The following is a 21,387-nucleotide window of genomic DNA, read 5'->3' as shown; positions in this document are numbered from 1 at the left end:
TTGGCAACCCTTGTTAAATTCCTCAAGGGATAGGTAAGTCTTTGGGGAAGGAATAACAATGGAATGGAAGAATGATAGACTGCCATTTTCCACTACTTTTTAGAAATATGTCTAGCCATTTTGTTTTCATTCTCATACTGTTCTCTTTCTAGAACTGCCACCTTGGAAACTCTCCTGGGAATATCTAATACAAATGCATCTCTTAATAAGTGTGTAACATAGTTCTCATAATACCCTTAATTAGGTACTGTATATAATTAGATCATGGAATTTGAGCAATAGAATATTTACTAATTGTATTTGACCTTTTTATTATTTAAACAACTTTCTTCTGCAATTAACTTAGAAGGGGCATTAAAATGAAAAAAGAAAGCTGAATAGTAGAAAAGATCACAAACTTATTTACTTATTGCTGAGACAACTCAGCAGGTTAAATATATTTACCTTTAACAATCTTCTTTGCACAGTCATTATATACTTGCTCTTGAGATGTGCTTGACTGGAACACCCGATCAAATGCATAAGGCTTGGACTGAAAAACAAAAAAGTGTTTCAACTATACAAATTAAAGGTAAATGGACATTTCTAACCATTACAGATGCCATCATATAATATATTTAATCTTCAAAATAGTATACCTAGTATGCATAATTTGATATCATTGAATCTTTGAAGTGGAAGGGATCTTAGGGATCACCATGTACAAACCCATTAGAATAAACTCCAGGAAAACAAGAATGGTCTTTAGTCTTTGCTGCAATCCCAGGGCCCAGTGATTACAATTATAATTCCCAGTAATTATAATTAGCACTACTATGGCAGCCAAATATTGCTGAGTGATTTTTATTTTTTTAAATACCTATTTATTTTTGAGACAGGGTCTCGGTTCTGTCACCCAGGCTGGAGTGCAGTGGCACAATCACTGCTTACTGCAGCCTCAACCTCCTGGGCTCGAGCAATCCTCCCACCTTAGCCTCCTGAGCAGCTGGGACTAGAGGCATGTGCCACCATGCTATGTTGCCCAGGCTGGTCTTGAACTTCTAGGCTCAAGAGATCCTCCTGCCTCAGCCTCCCCAAGTGCTGGGATTACAGGTGTGAACCACCATGCCTGTCCTGCAACAGCTTTTCAACCATTCTTTCATTTAACAAATACTTATGGAATGTGAGATGACATGCTAGAATGATAACCAAGACAGATTCCCTCTCTGCTTTAGTGGAGCATAAATAATAGTGGGGTAGACATTAAACAATTAAGTGACCAGAATTCTGACTCATGCAATTGAGTGCTATGAAAGTACAATGAGAGAATACAGGAGGAGAACCTAAGTCTACAGGAAAGCAGAATATCAGGGAAACACCCTTGGAGAAAGAATATTTAAGAACTGAAGAATAAGCGGCAACTAACTCATCATCACTCTCTCCAGTATTAGTCATGAAGGGTGAAAAAGGTTTCATGTAGGAAAGTAGTCTAGGCATTGGGAGGATGCTTAAAGATCCTAAGGCAGAAAGAACAGAGTAGCATTCAAGAAACCAACGGAAGTTGTTAAGTTGAAGCACAAGGAGCAAGGATCAAATGCAAATATCAAAACAGTTAAAAAGACATCATCTTATTCTGAAAACAGCTTTGATCTTCTGGACCCCAGAAATGATACTGGGGACTCCATGGACCACTCTCAGAGAACCACTAATACAGTCTGAGAAGGAGCCAGGGGTATTGAACAACAACAAAAAATCAGTGGTGTCCATGCAAGTCAAAAAAAAATAATTTTCAAGGAGGGAGTGATTATGTCAAATACAGTTGTGAGGCCAAGACAAAACTAAAAAGTACTCAATGACAAAGGTCAGATTGGAATGGATTGAAAAGAATGGGAGGTAACCAAGTGGTGCAGAAAATCTGCTGTATGTCTAAGAAAGTCATTTTTTTTTAAGACTTGTAAGACCTGAGGAAGTTTAAATGCTTGCAGGAACAATTTAATAATCTAGGAGAAAGAGTAGGTATCCAAAAATAAGAGGCAAGGGGTTCTAGGTATTTGCAAGTATCTGCCTGTTCTCTAGTTTCTTCTAAAGGAAAGGAAGGAAGCTGGGCCCTAAAACACAAAACAATCATGACCCCAGAAAAAGCCCTTAACATTAGAAAATACTTCCTAAGTCTTAGCTGAAAAAGACCTACTACCCTCCACATCCCCACCTCAAAGTCTGAAATAAAAGTAACAATGAACCAGACACTCCTAAAGCCATTTCCAATTCCCCTTTCCCTTGCTACCTCCCAATAAATAGGCTGGAAAGCCAAATACCTGTTAGTCTAGTCTCCCTGCAACTAGTAGTCACATGACCAAGCTCTGAATATGAAGTGGCGGTCTGTTTGAGGTCTCTGAGAAGGGTGTTGTTATCCTGATAAAAAGGACCATCTCAGCTAAAACTGCCCTTTCTCCTTCCTGGAATGAATGCCTGGAGCTGTAGCATCCATCTTGCAAATATGACAAACAGGATGATGAAAAGCAACAGCTAAGGATGACAAAGTATAACAGAGTGAGGAACCATGAAGGGCCTATACCCAGGCTTTTTGTTATGTGAGAAAAACATCCTCTTATTTATTTAAGCCACTATTAGCTGTTTGTTTTCCCCCTAAAGCTGAAAGCATTACTGACAGATATAAGAAGCTGATTTCACTTTGGCATCAATTTAAAATAGGCATCGATGTCTGATTATTCTTTAGTTATGACACATGTGAACGTATCCTTTTCTCAGATGCTGAAACAATTAACATTCAATTCTACAGGTGTGGCTAAAAGAAATCTATTATTTTACTGCTGACACAAGATATATTCATGGTGAACAATTCTGAAAACAAATGTGAAGTACAATCAAAATAACAATCGCCACCCAAAAATGAACCATACTAATAGTTTTTCTATGCAAAAAGAAAGTAATTTTCCCTCATTTATCCAGCAGACATTCATTTAGTGACTATAAAGATACGAGATATTGTAGATGAGTAACACAATTTTAGAAATAATTAGTACAGACTGTAGGGTTCAAAGAGTAATAGAGGATAAGGCCAGATAAAAACTTGAATACTAAGATAAGTTATATACTTGGATCTAATGTAAGTGATCAAGTAATGTCAAGAGAATTTTATATGTATCTACAAATATACTCCTGAGTAGCTGGGACCACAGGCATGTGCCACCACGCCTGGCTAATTTCTGAATTTTTAGTAGAGATGAGGTTTTGCCATGTTAGCCAGGCTGGTCTCAAACTCCTGACCTCCAGTGATCCACCTGCCTCAGCCTCCCAAAGTGCTGGGATTACAGGCATGATCCACCATGCCTGGCCTCAATTTTTACATCAACAGAAAATAGTGCTCCTAAACCATTTACCAAGAGATATGCCAGAAATAATGTAAACAGCTTCATAATAGTAAACAGTTTTAATAGTGAAGCCTGTCTTCAGAAGTACTTTATGAAGCTGCTTACTCTAGTTATCAACTCAAAGCAAACATATAAACTACCACTACAACCTTACTAAAATAATATAAATGGCAACTATTAAAAGGTAACACACCAACAAAAATAATTGAGACTGGAGTGATTATCTTTCTAGAAGTTATTGTTAAATAAAAATTAAGTGCTTAGCATTAAGTTGACAAAACAGTCTTCTTATCTTGATTGCAAAACCAAATTATGATTTTGTAATACTAAGTAAGGCAAATGTTTTTTTTTTTTTGAGACGGAGTCTCACTCTGTCGCCCAGGCTGGAGTGCAGTGGCGCAGTCTCGGCTCACTGCAAGCTCCGCCTCCCGGGTTCACTCCATTCTCCTGCCTCAGCCTCTCTGAGTAGCTGGGACTACAGGCACCCGCCACCACGCCCGGCTAATTGTTTTGTATTTTTTTTTTTTATTATACTTTAGGTTTTAGGGTACATGTGTACAATGTGCAGGTTTGTTACATATGTATCCATGTGCCATGTTGATTTCCTGCACCCATTAACTCGTCATGTAGCATTAGGTATATCTCCTAATGCTGTCCCTCCCCCCTCCCCCATTTTTTGTATTTTTAGTAGAGACGGGGTTTCACCGTGGTCTCGATCTCCCGACCTCGTGATCCGCCCGCCTTGGCCTCTCAAAGTGCTGGGATTACAAGCGTGAGCCACCGCACCTGGCCAGGCAAATGTTTTAATTAAATATCTAGCCATAAATTACTGACTGACTCTGGCTTTCTGGAATGAAAATCAAGACTTTGTGAAACATAAAAATTATTTCTAATGGTCCATAATTAAGGCATATCTCTATTTTTCAAATAAATTAAAGAAAAACTCATCTGGACATCTGTATTTTTCAAACCTGGTTTTTAGCCTCGAAATGTACATTATGCAGCTTTTAATCCCATATATCTTCAAAGATCTTCCAAGTTTCAGATTTCAATTTTACTAATAACTCCAAGTCACAAGATGCATTCACATCCGACTGATGCTTTAAGGGGACAAATCAAAAAGGAGTAAGTTGATCTCAACTGCATACCTTAGGTTTCTTAAGGGAAGTGATTCCTGTTTGAGTATGCACCGACCAGGCTGAAGACCAAATTTGGTTATGAAGGACACCCTTCTGGCAGGGATATGTCTTTCTCTGGAATTCTAAATAGCGGATCATTTCAGATCACTTGGGAGTGTATTATATTAGATTTTCCTTAGTTAGACACTATAGTGGGCTAACATTCCACAACTGTAAAGGTATGTAATGATGGTTCCCTCCTCTCCTTCATTTTTCCCTCTTAAGGTAATCAAGAAGGTTCAAACACCAAATCATCCACTTGAAAAGGGAGAATCTTGTTTTGGTTAGGCAAGGAACTGGGCAAGATCATCTAATTAGTTTTATTCTCTTCTAATTTCTCGGAACTACCACAGCTTGTTTTTGGCAGCCTTTAGGGTGTACCATATAAGGAATAATGATTTGTAAAGATACTTGATGCAAATAACCATATTCTACTTTCATGATTCATAAATAGATAGATGTAATTTTTTTATTGATTTTTCTTCCTGGTCTTTTTAGCAAGCTCCTAATTTTTTCTATTGATTTTTTTCTAGTGTTTTCAGCAAGCTCATTTCAAAGACATAAACTGTTTCCCTGTCCTTGCTTTGCGGGTAACAAGTTCCCTAATTTAAAGCAAATAGTTTATATCACTTGAAGACTTTCATAAAATAATTCATTTCATTCAATGTTACATTTATAGCACTTCACCAAGCACTTAATTAAAAATAAATTCTGTATTAAAGGCTGTACAGCATACAGAGAAACACTATGAAAGATTTGCCTGCCATGGTGTCATATTAAAATCACTGATTACATGAGTAGCAGGAAAAAAGTTTAGACAAAGTATTAAAAACTCAAGTTAGAAGAAAATCAGAATCCTTAAAAATTACTTTCTCCATGAGCACTGATTATGCTTCTAACATCATAAACTAAAATATTCTTTCAATTTTGATCTAAACAGAAGATTGTATACAAAATGTTCTTAAATCATGTTTTTAAAAATTTAGTTTTAAATGCTGCATTGCAGCAATTCTCTCTTAAACTGTTCATTATGAATCAGGATTAGGAACCAGTAAAATGAAAAAAACCAAACCGAGAAGATTTTACCCAGAGATTTTCCAATTCCGCTCCTCCTGGCTGCTCTTATAACCTTTTACAAAATGAAATAATTCATTTAAAAAATTGAACAAAAATATGAGACCTCAGTAATTAATGTCATTACTATATGCAAGAAACTAGTTTCTGAAAACAATGAACCAAAACATGTTGCCTTTCATTTTTTAAGACTATGTTATTCAGTTGTAATGTATTTTTGCTTACACGTAAAAAAAAAAAAAAAAAAAAAAAAAAAAAAATCTCAAAAAAACAACCAACCAACCAACCAAAAAACAACTAAAACGCTTATCAGTTTACCTAAAGGTTAACTGTTCATTACGGATTCACAAACCAACAACCTATCCATTATCCCTAATATTATCATTTATATAGAGTACTGAAATTTTGAAACAGAACTTATAAGCAACTTTTTCCCAATGGAAACCTAGAATAAATGTATGTTTCCTTTATTCATTTTCCTTTAGTTCTTTCTTCATAGTTGATGTCATATTTGGGCCTCATCAAAGTTTACCTTCTAATCTTAGTACATTTTATGAATCCTAAATTTTAGCATTCCAACAAAAAGAATCATAGTGATAACTACAGATCTGTGTAAACACAAAATCTGAAGAAATAAGACATTCTTAAAACAAGTGTAAAAGGAAAAATAGGTTTGATGTGCCAACCACTGCAGAAGCTGAGTACTGTAAATCACAAAAACTCTTAAGAAACTAATAGTCTCAAGTTTGACAACTAATCCAGGCCTTGAAAGCCTCCTGACTATATGTAAAATATACCATCCCAAAGGAAAAGGATTACTGGGCTTAACTACTCCGCCTCTGCCGGGCTATGATGTCATTTACACAAGAGTTTTTCTAGTGGACTTGTTAACAAAGAACTGGCCTGACAGTCTTTACACAGTAATAGTTGGCAACTGTTAGTGGCCTAATGACTTGTTTGCCAAAGGCCTACCAAGGAGCTAAGACATTCATTTTTTTGGAGCTGAACTTTGGAGAAACTTTCACGTCAAAACCCTAAAGAACTTTAGTCTGTCCTCAGTGTCAATGCTTTCAATCATCCATGTCCTATCTCCTGTGACCTCTGCCCTATTTCCAAATTAAATAGCCCCTATACAGTATTAACTATAGAATGGCAGTAGAGGAAAAATCAACATATTAAAATTTCATACCATGGTAACAATGTAGAAAGTTAGTTCTACTACACAGCATTACCAACAAAGAGCAACATAATTTAGTCACAGTTCACTGTTTGGTATGTCATACTTCACAATTAATTTTTAATCTCTTTCAACTAGGAGTGCTATTTTCTCAGACCTTTCAATGCCAGAGATCAGACCTTAAAAAACTCTCACATTCTGGTCTCACTGACAATGATCACTCAACTCTAGTTATGTTTTTCATTACAAAAAAAAAATAGTATCTCACTATTCTTGGGATTACCAAACATCAATTTTCTTCAAGACGGACCTTAACTGCATAAGTATGAATCTAACACTGGTCAATTTTTATCTTTTTTATAAGCTTGTTTTTATAATACTTTCTGTCTGATATAAAAACAAAAAATTAATACTTTTTCCTAAGCTGTTATCCCATAAAACCTAGCAAGAGTGCGATTTGTCTTTCGGAGCACTTATTGGACCCAACCAAAGTCGGCTAGGTCTGCTAGATTAAACAAAATTGATCATCCCGATTCAAAAAAAAAAAAAAAACTCAACTATTTCTTTCTACAATCATCGATTTGCCATTTGTAATTGTTAACATGAAAAGTCTTTCATCACTCAAAAAGTGGTGGAAGTTTGAGGTATAGATAATATCTGTTATCTGTTTGGTGCTTTTTTTGTATCTGGTGCTTTTTCCTTCTCCCAGAGGGAAACAATACGGTTCAAGGACTGGTTATGTTTCTATAAAACTAAGTATCTTTACTATACTACGGCTTATCTCAGAGCTCAATGTCCCCAGCTGAACTTTACATTAGCATTACATATTTTCTGAATGGCAAATGTGGGGTTAACCCAAAACACCAACAGTATCCGTAATTGCACACACACAAACGCAGACAAACGTGCACTGAACTTGCTGCCCGGACGTTCCTCCATTGCCCCAGGTGGGGGAGTGTCCAGGGCTGAGGCTGGGCGCCTCCCGTCTCCCGGCGCCGAAGACTGGGGTAGGGGCGATCCAGGAACGCACGCGAAGCTGCGCAGTCTCCCTCCACTGGGTTATCTGAACCCGCAAACCCCGCCGGGGAGGGCTGGGGACACCGTCGCTCCCTTTCAATTCTGCACCCTGCCACTTCCCCGCACAGGCCGGCCCGAAGAAGCGGAATGAGGGGTGCCGGCGGGGGTCACTCACCGCGATCACGACCGTGTCTTCTCCCTGAAACTTGGCGATGTACTTGTCGCCGCGGTTCACTTCAGACTCGTTGAGAGGTCTGAAGCGACACATCACTTTGATGTTGCACTCGGCCAGGTCCGCCATCTTTCTCGCAGCCGGGGCCGGCGGCCGGGAGCCACTCCCCGCCGCTCAGTCTTGCAGGGAACGCGCCGGAGCTGAGGGCTTGGGGTCGCGAGGGCCGTGAGAGGCAGCAGTCAGCTGCGCCGCGCTGCACTTCCCCGGGCGGAGGCGGCCGGGGAGCCGGGACTCGAAGAGCCGGCGCCGGCAGCCGTTACCCTAATGCTCACTTCCGATCCATCATGGCAGCCATGGCGGCGGCGGCACCGGGGAGAGCGTCCGCGGCTCCTCAGCGTCCCCCTCGACAGTATGGGCGGACTGCGGGGACTGGGGATGTTCTGGGGACCAGGAGAGTGGCCACCTTCTTCCTCCTCGCAAAGAGCAGGCCGGGCTTACCCGTCCGCCCGCTCTGCTGTCCGCTGGCCGGCTGACCAGCTGCTGCCCGATCACTTCTGCGGCCGCTGTTGGGCGACTGGGCGGTGCGGGAGGAGGACTGCGCAGGCGCAGTGGGCCGGGCGGCCCGGCGACCAATCGGTGCCCGCGCTCGCACCCGGCCGCTGCGGCCGGGCTGCCGTTTCCACCGCCACTCCTGGCCCGGGGTCGCAGATTCAAATTTTACTGCACTGCCCCTCTCGCAGAAGTTTCTGGGGACGCAGGGAGGCAGCTCTCACCCGCCATCCCAAGCCGCGGAAGAATTCCCCAGAGCTAAGGCAGACGCACTTAGCTTTCTTTTCTTTGAGGGAGAAGGGGTTTGCTTTAACTACTTAATGTTGTTTGTTTAAATAAATTACTAGGCTGGTCCGGGTGCGGTGGTGTTTGCAACTAATTGCTCACAGCCAGAGATTTGTTTCTTCTCCACTCGCACTGTGTCACCTGACTAGCTTTAAAATTAAAAACATAAAGTACTATATTCCTAAAAGGAAGTGTTGCTTTCATTTTTGTCTGGGGGTGGGGGGGAATCATTCCTGGCCCACCTTTTTAGAGCGCGTTGCCAGAAAAAAGTAAGAATTCAACGAAGGGTAGCTCTTTCCTGAGAGACTGGGATGTGGGGAAACAGAAATAAGAAAGAAAAAGGAAAATTTTCCTAAGGAATGAAGAAGGTTGCTGAAGAAATGTGGAACAATAGGGTGAGGAGGGGGAAGAGCCCTCAACCCCCATCACACAGCATCTCTGTCACTCCAGCCGCCCAGTGCCTTGCATCCAACCCGCACCCTCGCCGCCCCCACGAAGTTCAGCGAATTCCCGCACTTCCCCGGCAATGAACATACGGAACTCATCAATCCCAATGCTGGAGGAATGACTGACCTGGAGCCTAAAGATGGTCTTTATAAAAAGGCCTAGGTAAATTTGCTCGTTACATATCCAAGGAAAACCACTCCATAGTTGACTTTGCCTTCTAGTTTTAGAAGATGAGTACCATAAAATTCCACGGGGAAGTGGCTCTGAGGTGCTGCAGAACTGCAGTAACACCTCCTCCCCCTGGTCCCCAATTTTTGTTTGTAAAATGAAGGACTGAACTATGAAAACCTCCAGGGCTACCTGTGCTCACCCAATCAGCCTAATACCTCCAGAAACAAATTCAGAGTTCAACAGATTCAGGTTTATTAATCTACTGCCTTGAAGAAGAGTTCACGCTCAAGGAACCTTGGAGCATCTCACCAAACAAAGGAATAGATGGAATTAACCCAGGGCTTTCTGGGAGGTGTGGAGTTCTGATAACATTTAAATGAAGCAGTGTTTTTGAGAGGCCCCAGGCAAAGCAGAGCTGCAAATAAAGGCATTAACATCAGGTCTGGACCACCATGGACCCCAGGTTCTGTTTTCGCGAATACTACAGTTAAGATAGATGGTAAGTGTTGTCTTCAGAAACCCGTTTTTCCAAAACTCTTCACCTGCCTTGGAAGTCAAGGCTGCTTCTCTGTGTCTTAGGTCCTCCAAGCAAGAGTGGAATTTTTTATTCTTACTGATATAATTTCAAGCAACAGTTTCTAATCTATGATTTTTGTAGAATCGGTTTTCTCAGTAAGAAATCAGTAAGCCAGGCATGATGGCTCGTGCTTGTAATCCCAGAAGTTTGGAAGGCCGAGGAAGGGGGATTGCCTGAGGCCAGGAGTTTGAAACCAGCCTGGGCAACATAGAGAGACCTTGTCTCTACAAAATAATAAAAAAATACAATTAGCCGGGCGTGGTAGTGTGTGCCTGCAGTCCTAGCTACTACAGAGGCTGAGGCAGAAGGATCACTTGAGCCTAGGAGCCAAGGTTACACTGAGCTATGGTCGTGCCACTACACTCCAGTCTGGGTAACAGAGCAAAACCCTGTCTCAAAAAAAAAAAAAAAAAAGAAATTAGGTCACTCAAAGAAGGAGTTTGTGTGACACTTTATAAATGTAATATGTCCTTGAGAGAAATACTTTTCTGCTTACCTTTCAGCTGGCTTTACCTCTGTCTGTTAGTCCAGTCTGATCAATGCAGGTAGAGTCTTACTTTCTCACTCTTTCAGTCCTATTATTCTTTACCTGGTTCCTTCATCATATTTATATCCTGTCATCCTTATCTTTAATTGCAGAAAAAGTCAGCACTGTCCCTCTCAAAAATAATTTCTCAGTTGCATTCAAAATTCTTTCCAACTTCGTCCAATACCAATGGCCACCATCTTCTTCCATCTTTGATTTCTCCCTTTTCTTGGCTTCCCTGAAGAAAAAAGGGAAACAAATACTCTCAGCCAGCCCCTCTTTAAAACAACAGTGAAACCTAATACCGTCATTGGTTCCTGTTGACCAGTAGCCTTCCGTCAAAGATAAAACAAGCCAGACACTAAAGTGGTATTGACAAATTTTCATGCATAACACACTATTGCAATGGGGAAAATAAGCCAGAGTCAACTGAACTCAACTTTGACTTGTATAGAGGTAACTGGACGCTTTAAAAGGAGCACAAAGAAATACAAAGGGGGATTAGCTGGAGCTTGGGAAGTGAAAAATTGCAAAAAGCAAGAAGTGGGGTTTGGTCCACATGGAACCCATCTGGGTTTGCTAACTGGTCCTTATGGAGGTTAGGCTCCTGCCCTCCCACAGAGCCTAGGAGACAGGGACCCTATCTTCAGGTATTGGCTGAAACAAACAGTATCTTTTCTGTAGTCTTGAATTTTCTCAGGAAGCCACTTTAAAGGAGGTAAGGGTCATCCCAGGAATGTGACCTTGAGCTGTTAAACTATGTTCATGTTTTGTTCAAGTCTTTATAGGTCATGGTTGAGGCCTATTCAAGAAAGGCTCAGAGGAGCCTGGCTAGAGTTTGGTCAAGGGGAGAATCTTTGCCACTTCTTGCTGCCATTTAGTGGGTGAAATTGACTAGAAGGGACTGTGGTTGCTCAGAGGCAGTTCCATCCGAAGACAGCAGTGGCTATGCAGCTTCTACCAAGGGAGAATTGTGGGCCCAACACTACCAAGTTTTCCTTTTTCCAGAAAGACATAATCCAGATTTCCTTAAAACTCTCCATTTTTAAGTTAAATTGGCCATCAATTTAAAAATAATTTAAATAATGCGTGAACTAAGTAAAACATCCCTGTGGGCTGGATGTGGCAGGTGGGCCTCCAGTTTGCAATCTTTGAGCAGGATGTTGTGAGGACTCTGTCCCCAGCCCTGGCTCTGTTATCTCTGGGCTCACTTCTTCAACAATTGCTGGAGTCTCTTATCTACAACCCTGACATTTTCATCTATGTTGACATTGCCATCTCTCCAGCTGCTTACAGGCCACCTTGTATAGAATGCTGTACCATAACCTCAAATTTAGCATTCCAGAAATGAAACGAATTATCCCCCGCTCCCTGCCAATACTTAATTCATGACTGGTATCAGCATTCTTCTATACTTCCAGGCTAAGAAAGTTCCAATCACCTGTAATTCTACTCTTACCTTTATCCCCTATACCTGCAAAAGAGAAACATGGTAGTCTGTATTTGAAGCTCCTGAACTTCAACTCTACCATTCCCCTATGTTCCTCAACTCAGAAGACCTGAGGATTGATTGATCCAGAGCAGGAAGTTTCAAATTCTACTCCATAGAAACAGAGGTTCCAAAGAGGTGACTGAGGAGACGTCACGCGTATGGGCAGGGAAAGGAGGTAGAAGGAAGGGAGTGAAGCTCTGGAAACCTCTGCTACCAAAGGTACTGGTCAGCTTCTGTTGCCTTTCAACCCCTGCCTGTCCCCTCTTCCTGCACAACAGATTCTGGAAGCTCAGTCTTCATAAAAATAAAAGCCAGAGGCTGGGCGCAGTGGCTCATGCCTGTAATCCCAGCACTTTGGGAGGCCAAGGCAGGTGGATTGTCTGACCTCAGAAGTTCGAGACCAGCCTGGGCAAGATGGTGAAATCCTCATCTCTACTAAAATACAAAAAAATTAGCTGGGCGTGGCGGCGTGTGCCTGACGTCCCAGCTACTCGGGAGGTCAAGGCAGCAGAATTGCTTGAACCCAGGAGGCAGAGGTTGCAGTGAGCCAAGATTGCACCACTGCACTCTGGCCTAGGCAACAGAGTGAGACTCCGTCTCATAAATAAATAAATAAATAAATAAATAAATAAATAAATAAATAAAAGCCAGAAAGGGAAGTGTCTGCAAGAACCTTCTGCTTTCAGACCTGACATACATACTTTTCCTGAGAAAGAGAGCACAAAAAGCCTGAATGTTATCACAGAACCAGGAAGGAGAAAAATGCTATGGAAAAACAAAATCGTTCTTAAAATTGTCCTGTCACACTACTAAAAAATAATGGTATCAGGCAATAAGGGTTTAAGAAATATTTTCATGGGGAAGCAAAAGATCAATTTTTTTTAAACCTAGTTAATCCTAGTAATTCTTCCGAATATAGAACAGACTGCCATTATTCAGCATTAGCAGTGAAACAGCAGGTTTCCTTGAGAGCACATTTTGAGACTTATTGGCATAACTTTTTCTTATGGAAATGCAAGTGGTGCTTTCACCTATACAGATTAAGAACATTAAACCTCCGCTGTGGGCTGGGCTCCGTCGTTCACGCCTGTAATCCCAGCACTTTGGGAGGCCAAGGCAGGCGGATTACTTGAGGTCAGGAGTTTGAGACTAGCCTGGCCAACATGGTGAAACCCCATCTCTACTAAAAATACAAAAATTAGCCAGGCATGGTGGCAGGTGCCTGTAATCCCAGCTACTCAGGAGGCTGAGTCAGGAGAATCGCTTGAACCCAGGAGGCAGAGGTTGCAGTGAGCTGAGATTCTGCCATTGCACTCCAACCTGGCCAAGAAGAGTGAAATTCCATCTCAAAAAAAAAAAAAAAACTCCACTATGGAAGTTAGTCTCCAACGAACTGTGCCTCCCTGGGTTCACACCTTTGTGCAGCCTCTCTCCTTAAATCGTGCGTGGTTGGCCCTATGACTCACTTGCAACCAATATATGTGGCAGAAGTATGACACCGCATGCTGAGACTAGGTGAGAAGAAGCCTTGCAGCTTCCACCTTAGTTTCTTGGAATACTCTAGGAGCTCTGAACTGCCATCTAGGATGACCAACCACCCTGAGACTACCATGCTGGGGAGGCTGTATGTGGGCACTAAGCAATGGTCTCAGCTGATCTCAGCCTTCCATCCAGAGACCAGACTTGTAAGTGAAGCCATCTTGGACCATCCATGCCAGCACACCCACCAGTTGAATACCAGTGAGTAATTTCAATTAACATGCTTGGAGTAGAAGAATCACCCAGCTAAGGCCTGTCCTAATTCCTTACTCATAAAATCATGAGATATAATAAAATGGTTATTGTTTTCAGCTGCTCCATTTTGAATCATTTGTTACATAGCAGTAGATCCCTGGAATGATAACCTAAAATTTGGAACTTAAAATGTTTCTCCTGGAAATAATCCTGTAAAAATGTAATAAATGTATTAGATTGGGCTATATTCTAAATTAATTATAAATTAAATGGTTGGAGGGAATCTAAGAACATCACCACTGTTTAAAATTAAATGTACCTATTTATTATAAGTACATTTATAAAAGTATGTTTATTTTTAACATTATTGCTGTAAGAAAATTTGTTTACTATTTCCAGTTGAAATGACCAGAAATGGGCTTTTGGAATAGAAAATTATAGCATTTCTTTTTCAAATCTGTGTAAGACACACCTGCTCTTTTCTAGCTCTAGGACCCCATCCTGGTCCAAGGCTTCACTACTTCAGGCCGAGGTTACTACAGGAGGTCTCAGCCTCTTTCCCATTCGAACACTCAGTAACTATAGGTTGAGTTCCCACTATGGGCCAGGTGCTGAGATAGACTGTAGGAATACAGTAGTGAAAAAGACGAAACAATTCCTCCCATGTCCACTGTTTTGCGTGCAATTTTCAGATTAAGTGTCCGAAAGCATTACCTTTATTACATCATTTCATTACTCAAGGACCTACAACAATGCCCCTTTTTCCTACTCAAACTAATTCAAATTCCTCTGCTTAGATTCCAAGGCCTTCTTCTAGCACTGACTCCCCATTACATAACTAGGGTTTTCCACTGCTCCACAGCTTACATTCTTAACTCCTGGAAACTGGTCTTTTTCACTGTCCTTCATTATAATTTGTTAATTTCAAAGCCAATCTGATCTCACTGTGTATGTCTCTCTCCTTTGTGCTTGTCCAAATCCCATCCATCTTTCCTCAGGTCCCGCCTTCTGCGAGTGGTTTGTACCACACAGAATTATTTCAGAGGTCAGAGAGAAAACTCCTACATGGTATTTAATACCATAGTTTATTTATTTATTTATTTATTTTTAATTTTTTTTTTGAGATGGAGTCTTGTTCTGTCGTCCAGGCCGGAGTGCTGTGGCGCTATCTCGGCTCACTGCAACCTCCACTCCTGAGTTCAAGTGATTCTCCTGTCCCAGCCTCCTGAGTAGCTGGGACTACAGGCGCCTGCCACCACACCCGGCTAATTTTTGTATTTTTAGCAGAGAAGAGATTTCACCATGTTGGTCAGGCTGGTCTCAAACTCCTGACCTCAGGTGATCCACCCACCTCAGCCTCCCAAAATGCTGGGATTACAGGTGTGAGCCACTGCGCCTGGCCTTATTTTTAATTTTTTGAGACGAGGTCTCTTTGTGTTGCCCAGACTGGTCTCAAATTCCTGGGCTCAAGCGATCCTCCTGTCTTAGCCTCCCAAGTAGATAGGATTACAGGCACACACTATCACACCCAGCTACATTTAATTCTTTAGAACCTATGTATTTTTTCTATTTTATCAAAGAAACACATTCATAGTTTAAAAAGTGAAAACTACACTACAACCCTGAAAAATAGAAGTTCTGATTCCGTTCAATCCAACCTCCATTTCTGTTCTCCAGGGCAACTACTTTAAATCTTTTAGCAATTTCTTCTAGTATTTATCTCCGTGTTTCTAAATAACATGATTTTATTGCTGCTTCTTGACTTATGAATTATTATTATTAAATGAGGTTATAGCTCCTTTACACTAGCCTCCATCTGAATCAACATGTTTTCTTTATCTTCTCAATATATATTTCTATCACTATTTTTAGTTAAATTAATACACAGCATTTACATGCTACATTATTATTATTCCCAGCTTAGCCATATATTACACTATAATTACATTGCCTACCTTGTACAACTTTTTGGTTTTTTCTGGATTTAAAAATTGCCTAACTTTTTCTACCAGTTTACTATTAACACATTCCAAATAGCCACCAGCAGTATAAAGCTAGTCTTGATATTTTGAAGGTATTGCTCCTTTTGTTAAGTCTGATTCTGAGTCCTAATCATTTGTATGTGATCTGAATTTTTCTTCCAGGCAGCTTTTAGTCTCTTTTTGTCTATATTCCTCTTTTCTTTCCTGTTTTCCATTTCTTTGTTTTCTTGTTCTCCTTTTTGAGATATTCTCTTAACTTTATTTTCAACTGTTTTCTATTGGCAATGTGTGTGTGTGTGTGTGTGTGTGTGTGTGTGTAATTAGGAGGATAATATCTCTTGGATGGACTGGGCATGATGGCTCACAACTGTAATCCCACAACTTTGACAGGCCAAGGCAGGAGGATCACTTCAGCTCAGGAGTTCAAGACCAGCCTGGGCAACATAGCAAGACCCCATCTCTACAAAATATACAAAAAAACTAGCTGGGCATGGTGGTATGCACCTGTAGTCCTAGCTACTCAGAGGGCTGAGGTGGGAGAATCGCCTGAGCCTGGGGAGGTTAAGACTACAGTGAGCTGTGATTGCGTGTCTGCACTCCAGCCTGGGCAACAGAGAAAGATCCTGTCTGAAACAAACAAAAAAATATCTTTGATGTGCTGATCCCACCCTATGGGGTGTGTGTGTGTGTGTGTGTGTGTGTGTGTGTGTGTGTAAAGCTCTCTGAATTTTAATTCTCCAAATGGATGTTTTACATGAAATATTTCTATTCACAGACCAATATCTTCTCTTATTATTCAGATAATATATATATGTTTTTTGAGACGGAGTTTTCCTCTTATTACCCAGGCTGGAGTGCAATGGTGCGATCTCGGCTCACTGCAACCTTTGCCTCCCAGGTTCAAGCGATTATCTTGCCTCAGCCTCCCAAGTAGCTAGGATTACAGGCATGTGCCACCACGCTCAGCTAATTTTGTATTTTTAGTAGAGATAGGGTTTCTCCATGTTGGTCAGGCTGGTCTCAAACTCCCGACCTCAGGCGATCCACCCACTTCGGCCTACCAAAGTGCTGGAATTCCAGGCATGAGCCACTGCCCCTGGCATGTTTTATTTTTTATTTAGTTTTTGTTTCCCAGATTTTCTCTGGAATCTGCCACTCATGTCAGAGGATTTCCTCACATGAGTGGTGGGCATTGGTATTCTAACAACTTGAGTGAGAAACTAAAACGTGTTGGAAAACCTTGTGCGTGTTGGTAGGGTTTAGAGATCAATGGGTTTCACCAAGGTGTGATTGGGCAGGAACTAGTCATTTCATTAGGCAAATTCTAAATGTCTTTTTTAGTTTATTTTTATTTTTATTTTGAGACAAAGTCTTACTCCATCACCCAGGCTGGAATGCAGTGGAATGATCTTGGCTCACTGTAACCTCTGCCTCCCAGGTTCAAGTGATTCTCCTGCCTCAGCCTCCCTAGTAGCTGGGATTACAGGTGCCCACCACCAGACCTGGCTAATTTTTGTTATGTTTAGTAGAGACGGGGTTTCGCCATGTTGGCCAGGCTGGTCTTGAACTCCTGACCTCAGGTGATCCACCCACCTCAGCCTCTCAAAGTGCTGGGATTATGGGTGTGGGCCACTGTGCCTGGCCACTGTTAATTGTTTTCTTTGCTGTACAGAACTTTTTTAGTTTGACATAATGCCATTTATCTAAAAATAGTTTTGCTTTTGTTGCCTATGCTTTTGGGGCCATATCCAAAAAAAAATTGCCCCTACCAATGCCATGGAGCTTTCCCCCTGTTTTCTTCTAGTAGTTTCATAGTTTTGGGTCTTACATTTAAATCTTTAATCCATTTTTAGTTGGTTTATGAATATAGTATGAGATAAGGGTCTAATTTCATTCTTTGGCACATGCATACTCAGTTATCCCAATACCTTTTATTGAAGAGACTGTCTTTTCCCCATTGTGTGTTCTTGGCACTATTGTCGAAAATCAGTTGGCTATAAATGTGTGGATTTATTTCTGAGCTATTTATTCTGTTCCACCGGTCTATGTGTCTGCTTTTATGCCAGGACCATGCTGTTTTGGTTACTATAACTTTCTAGTATATTTTGAAGTCAGGTAGTGTGATGCCTCCAGCTTGGTTCTCTTTGCTCAAGATTACTTTAAATTCTTTTGTGGTTTCATATGAATTTCTGGATTTTTAAAAATTTCTATTCATGTGAAGAATGTCATTGATATTTTGATAGGGATTATATTGAATCTATAGACCTTTTTGTGTAGTGTAGACCCAATGTGGTTTTATAACATTTCTTTTGAATTGGTTGGTTTCCCTAGAAAGGAGTTCTCTAATTTTTTGCCAGGTTTACATAAGTCTGGCTGCCAGTTTTCTCAGAAGTGATGGGGTTAGGCAATCTTAACATTCAGTTTGTAGGCTTTATTTCCCTGTTTTCAGTAAGGCGACTCACCCCATCTTTGTGTGTGTGGTGTCCCTGAGTCCACAGCCTCCCTGGTTCAACTTCTCTAGAGAGTGAGCTTCCTTATTTCTGTTGTGCTGGGGGAGAGGACAATCTTCTGGCATTTTTGGTGGGGGGGGGAATTGCATTCCAACAGATCTTTATATACATTTTTAACTAAACCCTCCTATTTTCAGCTGTACCCTGCACCTCAGCGTCCTGGTAGCTACATTTCCCGAGGCTGTCTGGTGTTCTATATAGGGAATTAACTTACTTCTTGACATTCTGCCTGCAAGTTTAGGTTTTTAGCTTTCTCCAGGCTGTTTAGGTAGTACACATTTCCAACATTTTGTTGAAATCCTGTTTGCTGATGGTCTTCCTTCAAGTTTTCTTTATATCGTGGCTTTAGGCTTTGGTATTTTGTTTTTTGGGGGTTTTTTTGTTGTTGTTGTTGTTGTTGTTGTTTTTGTTTTTTTGAGACAGTCTCACGGTGTCACCCAGGCTGGAGTGCAGTGCAGCCATCTCGGCTCACTGCAACCACTGCCTCCCAGGCTGAAGCGATTCTCCTGTTCCAGCCTCCCGAGTAGGTTGGATTACAGGCATATGCCACCACGCCTGGCTAATTTTTGTATTTTTAATAGAGACAGGGTTTCATTGTGTTGGCCAGGGTAGTCTCAAACTCCTGGCATCAAGTGATCTGCCCGCCTTGGCCTTCCAAATTGCTGGGATTACAGGCTAGGCTTCAGCCACCGCGCTCGGCCTGGTATTTCTTTACTAACATTTCAGTGGAGCTTCAAGGGGTTTGAAGAGAAATGTGAATATTCAACCTTCCATATTTAATCTGCCATAGTTTGTATCTGGGTCTCTAGTTTAATTATGTTGTCACTCCGAGGATATAAGTTACTTGAGGGCAGTGACTACGGCTCGTTTCCTTCAACAATGCTTAGCTCAGTGCTCAGGATCTCACAAATGCTAATAAGTCCTCTGTACTGATTGAAATTGGAATTCAACGAGTGCCTATTAATTAACATGCTCTGCTCAAAAGGTGGTGGGATACAAATATGAACAGGTTCCCACTGAAAAAGGCCAGGATTCTAGTGGGGGAGTTAGGACAGTAGAAACCATAGGGATAGGTTCTATAAACGCAGGGCCATGAGAGCACAAAGAATGGATATTTTGGAAAACTTTCCTGACAATTTAAAGTTGATATCAGGGATGCCTGTCAAGATGTTTAACAAAACTTGCTTCTCTATGCAGAATGTTAGGTTAAATGTACCATTGGTTGACCAGGTGTAGCAGCTTCCCTCATATATTTTTGTATTTTTTTTTTTTTTAGAGATAGGGTCTTGCTTTGTTGCCCAGACTGAAGTGCAGTGGCTCAATCACAGCTCACTACAGCCTCAGGCTCCTAGGTTCAAGTGATCCTCCTGCCTCAGCCTCCCGAGTAGCTGGAACTACAGGCATGCACCACCATACTTAGCTAATTTTAAAGTATTTTGTAGAGACAGGGTCTCACTATGTCATCCAGGCTGGTCTCCAACTCCTGGGCTCAGATGATCCTCTCTCCTTGGCCTCCCAAAGTGCAGAGATTACAGGTATGAGCCACTGCTCCCAGCCTCCTCATGTCTTCAATGACCAAGGTTTCATTCTTACTCAGCAAGTCACCCGATATTAATACTTATAAGGAGAATGGACATAATTGAGAAATAAACTGGAGAGTCTCTCCTATTTATTCATATTTTTACTGTGTTTGACAAGCTAATTGATTCTATTTTTAAAAAACAAGACTTGTATACATTTTACATTTTTTTCAGACTCCTTTTTCTTTCTTTCTTTCTTTCTCTTTCTTTCTTTCTTTCTTTCTTCTTTCTTTCTTTCTTTCTTTCTTTTTTTCTTTTTTTTTTTTCTTTGAGGCAAAATCTTGCTCTGTCGCCCAGGCTAGAATGCAGTGGCATGACCTCAGCTCACTGCAACCTCCACCTCCTGAGTTCAAGCGATTCTCCTGCCTCAGCCTCCTGAGTAGCTCAAACACTTGACCTCAGATGGTCCACCCAACTCGGCCTCCCAAAGTGCTGGGATTATAGGCATGAGCCACTGTGCCCGGCCTACAGAAATTAACATTTGTAAAGTCAAGTCCACACACCTAGAATTAAGCAGACAGATTTATAAGAAAACTGGCAGGAATGTTACCACAACCAGTGCCTTCACTTAAACCCAATTAATAGAGTAGTAATCTACAATTACATAAAAATTGTTATTATTATTATTATTATTTTGAGATGGAGTGTCACTGTTGCCCAGGCTGGAGTGCAGTGGCACGATCTCAGCTCACTGCAACCTCCATCTCGTGGGTTCAAGTGATTCTTGTGCCTCAACCTCTCCAGTAGCTGAGATTACAGGAGCACGCCACCATGCCCGGCTAATTTTTGTGTTTTTAATAGAGATGGGGTTTCACCATGTTGACCAAGCTGGTCTCAAACTCCTGACCTCCTCAGGCCTCCCAAAGTGCTGGGATTACAGGCGTGAGTCACTGCGCCGGCCAAAAATGGTTATCTTTAATTGTATCAAAGAATTTTGCCGTGTGTCTTAGGTTGAGTTTGATGTGGAAAAGTCTCTCAGGCAGAAATTTGCTTGCAGAAGGTTAACTGGGGAGAGCTATCAACAGCAGGATTAAGCAGGGACATTGGACTGTGATGCAGTTGGCACGGAGGCCTCAGCTGATCTTATGGAGGAATCCCAGTGCTAACTGGGACAAGGGGCTAGGTCTTGCAGGCTGGCTGTCCCTGGGGAATGGACATAATTTTAGATGAAGCAGCTCCCTTCTGTAAAAGGGAATTCCCAAGGAGACTGAAAGCTACCACTGCCTCGGTCATAAATTGGGAATTTGGGTGCTTGGGCGGCACAGCACAGCATCTACAACGCCAGTGTTGCAGGACACTTAGGAAGCCTTTATATTGTCTATTTCTGCAAAGACTTGATTTTTTTTTTTTTTTTTTTGAGACGGAGTCTTGCTCTTGTCACCCAGGCTGCAGTGCGGTGGCGCGATCTCGGCTCACAGCAACCTCTGCCTCCCGGGTTCAAGCAATTCTGCCTCAGCCTCCTGAGTAGCTGGGATTACAGGCACGCACCACCACACCCGGCTAATTTTTGTATTTTTAGTAGAGACGGGGTTTCTTCATGTTGGC

The 21,387-nt window shown here is 41.5% G+C and overlaps 1 protein-coding gene across 2 annotated transcripts in view; it reads right to left on the bottom strand.

Moving 5' to 3' along the window:
- The window catches only part of KIF5B (kinesin family member 5B), a 47,753-nt gene extending 39,618 nt beyond the window's left edge, over positions 1–8,135 (bottom strand). For both annotated transcript variants that reach the window (XM_058436568.1, XM_058436567.1), the window contains exons 1-2: positions 7,993–8,135; positions 445–532 (exon numbers count right to left, since the gene is read on the bottom strand). In XM_058436568.1, the coding sequence (XP_058292551.1) occupies positions 445–532; positions 7,993–8,118 (214 nt within the window). In that variant the 5' untranslated portion in view covers positions 8,119–8,135. The remainder of the gene's footprint in view (positions 1–444; positions 533–7,992) is intronic.
- Between the last annotated feature and the right edge of the window lie 13,252 nt (positions 8,136–21,387).

Source organism: Hylobates moloch, unplaced genomic scaffold (genome assembly GCF_009828535.3).
Source record: "Hylobates moloch isolate HMO894 unplaced genomic scaffold, HMol_V3 SCAFFOLD_3, whole genome shotgun sequence".
NCBI lineage: Eukaryota > Metazoa > Chordata > Mammalia > Primates > Hylobatidae > Hylobates > Hylobates moloch.
This window is presented reverse-complemented; position numbering and strand designations above follow the sequence as displayed.